The 12451-nt window shown below is 47.1% G+C and overlaps 1 protein-coding gene and 1 long non-coding RNA gene across 2 annotated transcripts; one reads left to right on the top strand and one right to left on the bottom strand.

The window, feature by feature from the left end:
• Positions 1-2621: 2621 nt before the first annotated feature.
• Positions 2622-9463, bottom strand: LOC123059845 (serine/threonine-protein phosphatase 7 long form homolog). The gene is made up of 6 exons (XM_044482370.1): positions 9451-9463; positions 4269-5458; positions 4083-4193; positions 3822-3984; positions 3205-3747; positions 2622-3120 (listed from the first exon to the last, which is right to left on the bottom strand). The coding sequence occupies exons 2-6, from the start codon at positions 5453-5455 to the stop codon at positions 2734-2736; spliced, it is 2391 nt and encodes a 796-aa protein (XP_044338305.1). The 5' UTR covers positions 5456-5458; positions 9451-9463; the 3' UTR covers positions 2622-2733.
• Positions 9464-10800: 1337 nt separating this feature from the next.
• Positions 10801-11470, top strand: LOC123157262 (uncharacterized). Its single transcript, XR_006478904.1, has 2 exons — positions 10801-11187; positions 11276-11470. It is a non-coding gene; the product is annotated as an uncharacterized lncRNA (long non-coding RNA).
• The last annotated feature ends 981 nt before the right edge of the window (positions 11471-12451 follow it).

Consider the following 12451-nt stretch of genomic DNA (forward strand, 5'->3'; position numbering starts at 1 on the left):
GACGGAACGGGGCGGGCCAGGTGGGCCCTGCCGCCACCGGGCGAGGCGGCCAGCCCTGGCGCGGTCGCTGCCTGGCCGACAGGCCCTGCTGCGAGCGGGCCCCGCCAGTGGGCCTCGCCGCCACAGCCTGAGGCGGCCTCACCTGGCTGACAGTGCTGGCCGACAGCTGGTGCTGCTCGGTTGCCGAGGCGTGGGCCCCGCCGCCACTAGCGCAGGCGGCCGTTGCTGCATGCGCGCGCTGATTCCCGGGCCGACATGAGCACTGTAGTAAATGGCGTTGATTCCCACGTGTATGTGATTGCTTGTTGCTAATGATGCTGATTTTCATGATTGAGCGGGAATCCGATGCGGTGTGCTAATTTCACGGGCTCGCTGTTGCAAACTGGGCTGATTCCTTGCAGTGTGGATCTGCAGTGTGACCGACATGAGAACTGTGGCAAATGGCGCTCATTCCCATGCTTTGAAAATTGCTGCTGCAGGTGAGGTGACAGCACCCAAGAGCGTGATTTCCGCGCGGTGATATGGACACTGATGCCTGCTTTTGGTTCTGTAGTGCCGACACTACAGGGATCCTAAAATATCCCGCCTAATTTCCTCTGTTCTCGCTTATTTTCTCGCCATCATTAATCGTCTGAGCCTATAAAAGAAGACACCGAGGCTCTCGTCCAGCCATCCTAGAAATCGCCAGTGCGCAAAGTGTGTACACATTTTTTTCAGTCGATATGAGTTTGCCTTGTTCGGATCAAAGCATTAGGCCGAGGAAAATGAAGACTGCAAGTTTGCCTCCTGGGGTGGCAGTCCTGCGGTGTTGGTGTGGCGATCTTTGCAAGGTGAAGGAGGTGACGGATTTTTCAGATTGGTTGGGCATGAAGTTTTTCATGTGCGCCAATTATGAGGAAGATCCTGCCGTAGCTATTTCAGAGTACGACAAGCCTCCGGTATGGTTTAACCATCACGAATAGATATTGTTGGTATTTTCATTGATTCTTTAGTAACATTCTTGTTTCTTGTTGTAGTCTCCTCCGCCTCTGTGCATGTACTATCGTTGGATTGACACGGAGAAGCCGGCTTGGGCAGTGACTGAGATTCGTGAAAGAAGTCGCCGTGCGTGGAATAGTTTATTTGCGGAAGAGCGACGCGAGAAGGCGGAAGCTGAGGAGAAAGCAGAGCAAGAGAGAGAGTTAAAAGAATACTATGCGGAGCAACACCGTTTTTTGAGGAAATGGGAAAGAAAAACAGGGAAGAGGCTCGTCGCATGGAGGAGCAGGAACGACAGCGAAAGGAGGCTCGTGAGGCGGAGAGGCAGAGAAAGAAAGAAAGGGCTCGTCAGGCCAAGGCAGCAGAAGAAGCTGGCGATGGAAAAGGAAAATATCCACGTTGGACTCAGTAGATTCCTGTGGTAGTATTTTAAATTTCGCAATCATTTGTATCTTTATTTCTGCAGTTTAATGTAGCTTCATTTCAGTAGTTAAATGTAGCTTTATTTAAATTCTACGATGTATCTTATTTTCAGTTGTACCTTGTCGTGTTGTATCTTATTTTCAGTTGTACCTTGTCGTGATGGAAAAAATATATAGTTTTAGAATAAAGTAGTGGCATTTTCTTTCCCTCCACTAATTATCGAGCATCGTGCAACAACTATAAAATGAAATTAAGATAGAACATAATGCCTTACAATAAGAGAGTACAAACTAATAATGCAAGTACATCTGAATTAAACGGTACAACTGGAATACAGCTTAAAAACTACATGAAGGCATCATCGTCATCCTCCGTCGATGCAGAACTCTTGCCCTTCGAGGATGCAGAACTCTTACCCTTGGACGATGAAGAACTCTTGCCCTTCGAGGATGCAGTACTCTTGCCCTTGGACGATGCAGAACTCTTGCCCTTTGACGATGCAGAACCCGGAAGCGGCGGCATGAAGATATCATCTTCGTCCTCGCTCTCCTCAGTCCATAAAAATGGATGGTTTTCTGCAGTCCTTCTAAAAGTTTCACTCTTCGGCTCCACAACCTTCTTCCACCTTGCATCCAACCTAAGAAGTTCTTTACGTACCTCCTCATAGGTCCTTTCAGGCCACCCAGACCTACGTAATTGGTGAGCCAACTCATTCATTATGGTGTCACTACCGGTGAGATCGTCCCATGGAACTATCCTATTGTCCATCCTGAAATTGGTAGCTAGCCTCAGAAGAGTGCTACTCATCCCAGGGTGAAAACTACGATCGAAAGGATAATGGGACATCTCGACTACACTACACTCGAATGCTTATCCACCTCCGTCTGAAGGGGGTTTTATAGGTAAAGAGGAGAAAATGGCGGGAAAGAACGACTGCGGTATGGAGGGAAAGGGTTGGCGGGAACATATGGCGGGAAACGGGTGGCAGGAAGATATGGCGGGAAGGGGTTGGCGGGAAACGGGTGGCGGAACATATGGAGGGAAAGCGTTTGCGGGAAAATATTGAGGGGAAAGCGTTGCTTGAAAATATATTTTTTTCAATGTCTAAGACGGGCAATGGTTGCACAGTATTCATCAGCCAAAATTTTAAAAAAAATTCATTTCGGCCTAACATAAGCAAAAGAGTGGAGCGGGATAGTATGGCGGGAGATATAGGCGGGAAAAATTGTTCCTGACTGGTGCATTTTTATTTCAGCATACATAGATGTTCAAATTGAAAAGTCTGATACACACATATGTAGATACAATGGGTCGCGCACGTGCATAGATGAATCACCCTACTTTACGACGACCACCTGGCCTTTCCTTACGACCGGAAGGCGACAAGCGATTAGGTGGCCGGGGCACACGAAGACCGCGGCCGTACTCCAATTCGGCTTCATGTGTCTGCGAGTCCTGCGTAGGTGGTGGAGTCACGAATCCTTGTTGCGAACCTGAAGCGTAATTGTAGGCGTATGGTTGTGACTCCGGGGGGATAAAAGATGGGCCAATAACGTCCCCTCCGAAGAACTCTGTAACTAATGATGTAACCGTGTCGCCAAGATCATGTGATGCTCCCCGGAGGCCTGTGTTGACGCCATGATCATGTGATGCTCCCCGGAGGCCTGTGTTGACGCCGCGTTGGGTGTTCTCATCGCCCCAATTAACATCAGGTGTGTCCTGCACATAGAAACATTTTAAACAAACTGTTAGAGGATAATATATGATATCATTGTAAATGCATTGAAATGTAAACATGACTACCTGAGCATATCCCTCTCCTATACTGTCTGGCCATTGTACGTGGTGCTGGTTTAAATCTGGTACACGAGTCTCCTCGGGCATGGGGATCCCTCGCGTGGAGAGATACGGCTGAGATCCCTCACCTTGGGTGTATGCATCATATCCTGTGTACGCATATGGGTTAGGGGAAAGAAACTGCTCGGGCATCGAATCCAAGCCCGTGCCATGGTCCTGAGATGTCTGCCCCTGACGAAGCTGCATCGAAGAAGAGCGATGCAGCGGCAGAGATGAGTCATGTCGTGGCAATGTCGTTCTAGTACTCGGACCCTCCCCCCATTGCTCATGGCTCGTACGCGCCTCGCTCGGTCTGGACGACGGTGCCGCACTCGGTCTGGCTGACCTCGCTACCGGCATGTATGCTCCAGTGGCAACGTCGTCGCCTCTACCGCATCTGAACTTCTTTGCCACGAATTGTTGCAAAAGTTTCTGGAATGTCTTGCGATATGGGCCCTGGGCCGGCATGCTATCCGTAGCCATCTGCCCTACTTCGTTGACATTTTCAAGCTGAACAATATTTGGATGTTATTTAGTTCAAATGATTATGAAATGATGGACCTAAAAAAGTTACAAGTGATTACCAGGTGGTCACGATAGTAAGCTGCATGCAGCTCAACATGTCTCCGCGCCTGCTCCTCTTGTGTGAGATGTGTTGGTATAGTAGCTGGCTGACTGGCCAGGCTAGCACGTGTGTTCATGCAGTACCACTGCTTGTACGCTTGATCTGTACTTCCATCGTACGGTCTGCGAAATTAAATAATTACATAAACCGTTGTGATGAAAGCAAAGCATCTTCACGCATCGTATGATCATCGTAAAAAAATAATGTACATAAAATATACCTAAGTTGACGCACTATATCTGCTAGCGCTTCATTTTCCCACTTGTGTACCCATTCACTGTTCTCTTCCCTCCAATCGTATAAACTCCAACCCCTGCCCATATTTGTTAGCCTGCAAATTATGTAACAAAGTGTGAGTTTAGTAAATTAAAAATGACACTAACTATTTAGGGATGTCACATCTTACTTATGTGTTTCCTCGTCGATACGTCTGGGAAAAGGTGGTGGAATTTCTTGATAGAGACCGAACTGTCTCATTACACGCTCTGGGTTGTAAGGTTCAACACACCACAGGAACAATAAGTTGCAGCGAGTCAGCCAGAATGCACTATCGGTCAACATGCCTGGTGTGAAGTGTCGAGCATCAAAGACCATTTTTAGCTGGTCCTGAGTCCACGGGTTCCATGTGACTTCTGCCTCATCAAGTATCTCAAACTGCTGGTGGTACATAGGGTAACAATTTTTCGCAATATCTGGAGACCAACGTTTCCGTGCCTTTGTCCACCTGGTGGCCATAGTTGCGCTAGCACCCTCGCCAAAGTCGTATGGGTATATGGGTTGTACTATACGAGGTCGTCCTACAGGGAGGTATTCCCAGGACCACAACTGTAGAAACTCATAGGCGACACAAAGTAATGGAGCTTTTTGTGCGAAAGAGGTTTTTTGCGTGGCATCACACAAGCCTCTGTATGTATGAGATAGCATGGCAGAACCGAAGCTGTATTTTGGCTGCTCGGGTAAAGGTTCATCTACCATATTCTCTGCAATGTAGATGAGACCAGGGACAACAACGTCCCCATGTGAATTTGGAAATAGATTCCCGAGGAGCCACAACAAATACGCAAACAGATGTCTTTTTCTCGTCTCCTCATTGGCGAAGCTAGATAAATTAAGAAAGTTATCATGAAGCCAGACGAGTGGGATGCCCCGAGGGTTACCAGAACGTTGTGATTCTGGCATTTCCATCCCAAGACGGGCTGCTATATCTAATGCCCAAGATGGAGACACTCGTGGAGAGACTACCGGCTCACCTCTAATTGGTAGAGCAGTGATCATAGAAACATCTTTCAGTGTAGGTGCAAGCTCCCCAAAACGAAAGTGAAAGGTGTGGGTTTCAGGTCTCCACCGGTCAACGAGGGATGTCAAAAGGGATGGGTCCGAACGTACTTGGTCGTCGCATGATGTGAGCCTAGCAAAACCTTGTAGTCCATAAGCGTCAAGGTGAGCAAGGAAATGATTGTGTATTGGCCATGTTTTCTTTATGGTTCGAAGTCTGAAAGGCCGATAATCATGCTTAGTATTTGGTTTCAAAAATAGGTGGCAACGGTGGCCGGCGTCATGGGGCCCCTGCAAAAGCACTGGCACTTCACCCATAACCTGCACACAAACATACAAATATAAATTACGAGGAAGACAGAAATACAAATGCAAATCAAAATTAACTTAAAAAATACAAAGAGATACGATTTACATTAATTATCTGAAGTTAACATCAGGAGTACAATAATACAAAGAGAATCAATTTAAATTTAATATAAGTACACATAACGAGTAGAAATATAAATAGACATGGCGAGTACATATATATCAACATCATGCGTTGTTGTTGGCTCGATACGGGCAGTCTTTGCGTGAATGTCCAGGACACCTGCAAACGCGGCATCGCCTTGGTTCTCCCATCTGGCTATGGTCCATGTCATTGCGATGACGCCTAGACTGACGTCGTCCCTTTGCGGTTCTCATCAAGTCGGTGTTCGGAACCCATTTCGGCCCATCTGGCCACAACATTTTGTAGTTCATATCAATGCCCCAAGCCCAGAACTCACCGTTCCAAGTGTTGTACAGATTGTACATGTTGAAGTACGGCGATATGTATGGCTCGACGCTGATTTTTTGAACAGCAGCCGCCCGGAGCACATGACTGCAAGGGTAGCCCTCAAGCTTGGGCTTGTTACAAGTGCACTCACAGGAGGTTGAGCCAAGGGTGACAGCTTGCTTTTTTGATCCTCTGTGGTGACCCTTAACGTACTTGGCTCGCACATTGACCTCCCACTTATTCCTAAGTGCGTCCACTTTCCTGCAGCCATGACTTTGGGACTTCTTTGCTTTCTCATCCAGATGTCTTTGCATCTTCTCGGACCATGGCTTGTTCAATTCAACTTGTGCTTTGGCGACGGTGACCCTGTCTGCAAAGTATGACAGGGTCCGGTTCCAAGTTTCTTCAATTAGGGCTGTGATAGGCAGTGCTCGCACCCCTTTAAGAACACCATTGTACACCTCTGACATGTTGCTGGTCATTATTCCATACCGAGCCCCGGTGTCGTGAGCCTGCGCCCACTTCTCCAAATGAGGGCAATTCTCGGTGATCCACTGGCTCAAATTTATGGCCGTCCTACGACCCCTCCGGTCTTCTCTCTGCGGCAAGGCCGCGCGGTCGATCTCACCATTGATACCTGCCCATATCGCATTCATTTTGGCTTCAGTTTTTTGCATGCACATCCTCTTGAATAACTTGAACCAATCCTTGTTTTTGAATTTGGAGTAAAAGTTTGCTGCCAAATGCCTCATGCACCACCTTCCCTCTAGATCGGGCCAGCCCCACTCTTCTTCCGACGCCTTAATTATTTCAAGAGCGCTTAATAATCCAGTGTTGCGATCAGAAATGATGCAAACACCTTTACGCTCTTTCACGACACCAATCTTCACGCAGCTCAGGAACCACAACCAGCTATCTTTGTTCTCGCTCTCGACCAATGCATATGCAATAGGAAGAAGCTGATTATTTGCATCCGCTGCAATCGCCACCAATAGTGTGCCCTTGTACTTTCCAGTGAGAAAGGTACCATCAACAGATAATACCGGGCGACAGTGCCTGAAGGCTTGTATAGTCTGGGCGAATGCCCAGAATAAGCGGTCCAGGATTAGCTCACCCGGGTTCATTGGGTTTGGACGTTCTCTCCGCCAAACTTGAGTCCCCCTATTAGCACTTGCTATTTGATGAAGCATTCTAGGGGCATAAGAATATGCCTCCTCATAGGTACCATACAAGTTCTTGAATATATTTTTCTTCGCACGCCTAGCCTTGCTGTAGCTAACAGGGAATCCAATTAGATCCTCTGCATCTTTTTGCAGAGCCCTAACACTAATGTTGAGACTTCCCTGCACAATTGTTTCCATCGTCTGTGCCACAAATTTTGCTGTCACATTGCAGTGATCTGAAAGAGTCCCAGTTTGCTCACAGGTATGCTCCACTATTTTTGTGATATGCCATGACTGACATACCCCAGGCTTCAGTCTAGCGAGAACTCTTCCGCGGCAACCTTTCGCGGTGTGGATGCATATGACCTTCAACTCTTTTTTATCAGACTGCTTCACTCTATGCTGGCGGTGGATGCCGATTGCATAGCTACCCATTGCCTGGTAAGCAGACTTCTTATCTGGGAAAACTTGCCCAACCTCCAGGCTTCCCGCTCCTAGGCCAGAAGCAGAGTGAAATTCATTGGTGATGCTCATATCCTGTAAAAACCCAGGTTGCAGTGCCGCCGCGACCGCCCTCTGAGGAGGAACATCTTCTTCTCCGCTTGACTCCGAAGACGCAGAAGAATGATCATCATCATCTAGCGCCTCCGGCAATCCCTCCACGTGTTCGCTCATGTCAACGGCCGCCGACCAATATCCTGTGTCATACACAGGCTGGCCGCCCGTCGGTTCCGATGGGCCGATGCTAGGGGCTGATGTGATGGCCAACTCGACCTCACCACCCCTGCTACTGCATCCGGCAACATCAGTGACTGAAATGAACTCCACATACACCATCGGCTGACCATACATTGAGTTATTGGGATTGCTTGCAAACCTCATGTACGACCCCCACGACCGATCACCTGTGACAGGCCGCAAACCCCAACGGGCAACTGTCCCATCATTTCCTCCGTCAACGACGAAGGCCTCCATTGTCATTTTTTTCCTGCATCACTGGGCCAAACACCGCTCGGATGCACCTTCTAACAGCTGCGTAACCCACGTTGACCATGTCTCTCACCACTACTGTAGTCGACTCGCAGAAGGACACATCCACCCCGCATGGACCGTCGCGTAAGACGTTCCCATAGTACACTACTAAATTTTCCATAGTACCTAACCAACATACATGTTTACATTTCAAATAATAAGTAACTGAACATTTAGTAACGATGACAACATTTACATATCTTACGACTAAAATAATAACCGTATTTTCGTTATAAATATTCGGTTTGTTTTTAGAATCATTTGCTTAGACTTTAAGGGGTTGTTTGGTTAACGGGTATTTAAAGATCTAATAAATTTTCCATAGTACCTAACCAAAATACATGTTTACATTTCAAACAATTAGTAACTGAACATTTAGTAGTAGTACGATGACAATATTTACATATCAGACGACTAAAATAATAATCGTATTTTCGTTACAAATATTCATTTTGTTTTTAGAATCATTTGCTTAGACTTTTCGGGGTTGTTTGGTTAACAGGTATTTAGAGATTTTTTTTTCTCCAACTCGTCTACGAGCGTCACAAACTAAAACTCTCTTTTTTCTCTAACGACTATTAGTAAAAACTATTTTTCTTACAACAGGTTATGACAAAACCCATGGTAATTACTCGCTATCCAAACAACCAGTAAACATAACAGTACGATAATAACATTTTAATATCATATGAGTAAAACATTTAGTTTCTTTCGGCTTTATATAATTTTTTTCACATCATACGATAACAATCATTTATCTACAAATAATAATATTTACAGCAACATGCACATTATTCCCAATAGTACATCAATACAAAAAATATTAACAAAATTACAGTGTCATTTTTTACCTTAGCTCCAATATGGATGTGCTTGCGAATGCAATTAAGCGTCAAAATAGTTCCAATAAATATCCGTCGCCAGTACTATATGAACGGAGTCAAACATCAATATTACACACGGATTTTTCTTCCTGCTAACAAAATGGAAACACAATTTCTTCAATCACGTCTTCTCCTCCTTGTTTGCTACTAAGATGAATTATTTTACCTAATTACATACATCATTAAGTACATTAGCACCTAATCTGAACATATAAAATTTAGATTATTGCGACATAACAAAGTAGACCTACGGTCTCCTAACTATAGACTTATTAATAAACATACCACATAAAATAACATACCACATGAAATAACATACCGCATGCAATAAAAAATATTGTAAATGTTGTATCTGTCGTCTGAAATTATTTCTAACCTCTACGCACTAACATGGCATAGCTAATGACGAGCTAAAAGACTAACTAATTACCACCCTGCATGCACAAATAAATAAATGTATTGCAAAGCTCATACCTTGATCTTCAACTTCGTACTACACTTTCGCAACGCAAATCCTACTCCTCAAGCTCTAAATGACTCCAAATGACTCCTTCAAGTGCTAAAATTATGCCTAAAACAACAGAGAATACACACTTAGGAACTAATCAAACAGAACAAAAACATCATGCATGTGAACGAAACCAACAAAAATGGATAGATCTTACCTTAATCTAACTTTTCTTCAACTTCATCATCTTCGAAATCAAACTCCAAATCAACCAAAATCACGAGTAAAAGTGGCTACCTAGTTTTCCTTTCTGTCTATGTATGCGCTCAGAGAGAGCTAAGAGGTAGAGGAGGCAACCAGAGATATGTGAGAGAGAGTGTATGCGCATGGAGTCGCGGATGTGCGTTTAAAAAGAAGAGGACCACTGTATTGTCGGCAGAGCAAGCCAGAACTCACCTACCACGGCATCGGATTCCAGCATCGCGGTGTCTCATCATACGCAGCAACAACAACGCCTGAGTGCTGTCGCTTCGGCCGGAGAAATAGACGGAAGCGAGAATCACGCACAGCTTTAATCAGTGTCGTTTACGTAGCAATCAGTACTACAAAGTTTAGGCGGGAATCCAATCATCGAAACTTGTGGCAGGCAAAACAAGGAGCTGGGAAAAGCAGCGCCCGTGAAAATCTGCGCCACCGGAATCAGCGCCGCACCGGAATCAGCGCCGTCTGCGCCGTTGTCGCGCGTGCAGCTGCAGGGTCGCCGCCTCCTGCAGTGGCGGCGTGGCCCACAGGTGGGGCCCACGAGCATCACAAGTTGTCGGCCCGCGCCCGACAGCGGCAACAGAGGCCGCCTCGCTAGGTGGCGGCATGGCCCACCAGGCCTGGCCGTTCCGTCCCGGCTCGGCGCACTGTGCTAACACGGTTATTTCCCGCGCGGCCGCCTCCGGCGGTGGCGGCCGGGCCGCCGCCTTGTCGCGTGGCGGCAGGTGCCACGTGTCGCCTGCCGCGCCTGCCGCCACCGCTGAGGGGGTCCTTTTTGTCAATGTTTTTGACATGTGGTCTTTTTTGGCAATTCTGTTGGCCAGAGGGTCCTTTTGGACAAAAAATCCAGTGCCGATGCGTATAAAAAGACTTACCTTGGCTTTGATCGCCGGAGTGATGGCCAAAACCTAGCTCCTCGGCTGTGTGGAGGCGGGGAGGATGAGCCTGTGTGGCGGCGGGGAGGAAGAGGCGAGGAGGGGAACAGTGGGCGCGTGAAGCTGAGCTGTGCTGGTTGGACTGGAACCCGGGGGATGGGGCCTTGTGCCTCATGGGAATGGGAGCGAGCAAATATATAAAATATTGGGGACATCACTAACATGTGGACCTAGCAGGGATGGCCGATCTTTTTCTCTTTGACCCTATTTCCCAATTTTGACCAAGCCTCGCCGGCGACGGCGACGGCGACCCCTCGGCCAGCGCTCTGCCTGGTCCCCAATTCGACCTCTCGAAGGAGACTGTGGTATTATCCTTTATCCACTCCTTTTGAGGGTATCCCCGCTGCTCCCGGCAACGCGCCACCGCGGGGCTTCCTCATCCGCGGCCAGAAACGGCGAGCCCCGGCGGTCTTCTCCAAGTCTTCAGAAACCATGACAGCTGTGTGGCTCCTGCATCCTTCCGGTGGCTCGATGTGCGCAACTCCTGCCCCACCTGCCAGTGCGCGGCACGGGAGGCGCCGGTAGGGATTGGTGTCGGCGGCCAGGACTGGCGACGGCGACGAGGAGGTTGTTGAGTAGTGCCGGCTTACACGAATGCGTGGGTCCTTCGTTCAGGTTGATGCACTAACTTACTGATTACGCATATTTTTTTCAGCTTTGGTGTGACACCGAGGGGGATTTCGCAGTGGCAGTTTGTTCGATCTCTGAGGGTTGCCATTTGTTGGAGTTGAATTCTCAGTCAAGAAATCTCTTCCATTATATGATGTCTCTCATGATCAATGATTTATACTATTTCGATTCCAAGTTTTCCTTGTGGTTTTCTGAATGGATTTAACAGCTTCCATCAATATTCTTATGTTGTCAATATCTTTTACTCCCAGCACTGTATTATTCAATTTGTTAGTTTGTGGTAAGTGAATCAGCCGCCTAAAATTCTGCCTCTAGAGTCCTTACATTGAATCTTCAGTCTTCACAGTATATTCAAAAAAGGACCGTGGCAGCTCTTCTATTTTCTCCTTTCCAAGCTTGGCCTCGTCAAGAGAAATGCGTGGTCTTAAAACTTCATCTTGAAGGGTTAATTTTTTTTTTGAAATTCACTTCTCACTTTATTAAACTAATGAAAGGATCTCATCTGAAATAATACTTAGAATACAATCAGGGGGAACAAGGTCCCAAAACATCGAAACCATATTACTTATTCCTAGTTTAGCCAGCCCATGGGCAGCTCTATTCGCTGTTCTCCTCACCCAGGTGATCTTGCACTCAGCAAGCGAACTGCACATTGATTTCACTTCCTCTACAATTTGACCCATAGCTGATAAATTCCGCTTCTTTTCGTTTAGCATCCCAACAACAGTCTGGCAGTCCATTTCAAGGTGCAACTTCTGCACTCCCTTCTGAACAGCTTCCTGAACTGCTCGTCTGCATGCAAGCAGTTCAGCCACCTCCGCGCTGCATGTATCCGGGAAAAACACCGACGTTGCACCTCTGAAAACTCCATGTTCATCTATAAAGATCACACCCCCTCCACCTCCCATCCCTGACCGCACCATAGCTCCATCTACATTGGCCTTCAGCCAACCATGCTCCGGGGGTTTCCAAGTATCCTTCAGCTGGCTACTTGCAACTGAACCATGGCCACCCATTACTCTTTGCCACTCCTCTAGTCACATGACCACCGCTTTTGCAATCTGCTCCGGCTCCTCAATCTTCTTTCCTTCGCGTGTTTCATTCCGTGCTAACCATAGTGCGTAGATGCCCTGGATCATCATTGACTTTTCCTCGTCCAACGCCTCTGACAGCCACTGTAACATCCACTTCGCGAGCGAAC

This window comes from Triticum aestivum, chromosome 1A, assembly GCF_018294505.1.
Source record: "Triticum aestivum cultivar Chinese Spring chromosome 1A, IWGSC CS RefSeq v2.1, whole genome shotgun sequence".
Lineage (NCBI taxonomy): Eukaryota > Viridiplantae > Streptophyta > Magnoliopsida > Poales > Poaceae > Triticum > Triticum aestivum.

Bases quoted from the DNA above. Each gene is read 5' to 3' on its own strand.
- LOC123059845 (XM_044482370.1), bottom strand. From the start codon at position 5,455: ATGGGTGAAGTGCCAGTGCTTTTGCAGGGGCCCCATGACGCCGGCCAC. The intron at 3,985-4,082 runs GTATATTTTATG...TTAATTTCGCAG, and splicing joins GATATAGTGCGTCAACTTAG to ACCGTACGATGGAAGTACAG. The intron at 3,121-3,204 runs GTAGTCATGTTT...TTCTATGTGCAG, and splicing joins TAGGAGAGGGATATGCTCAG to GACACACCTGATGTTAATTG.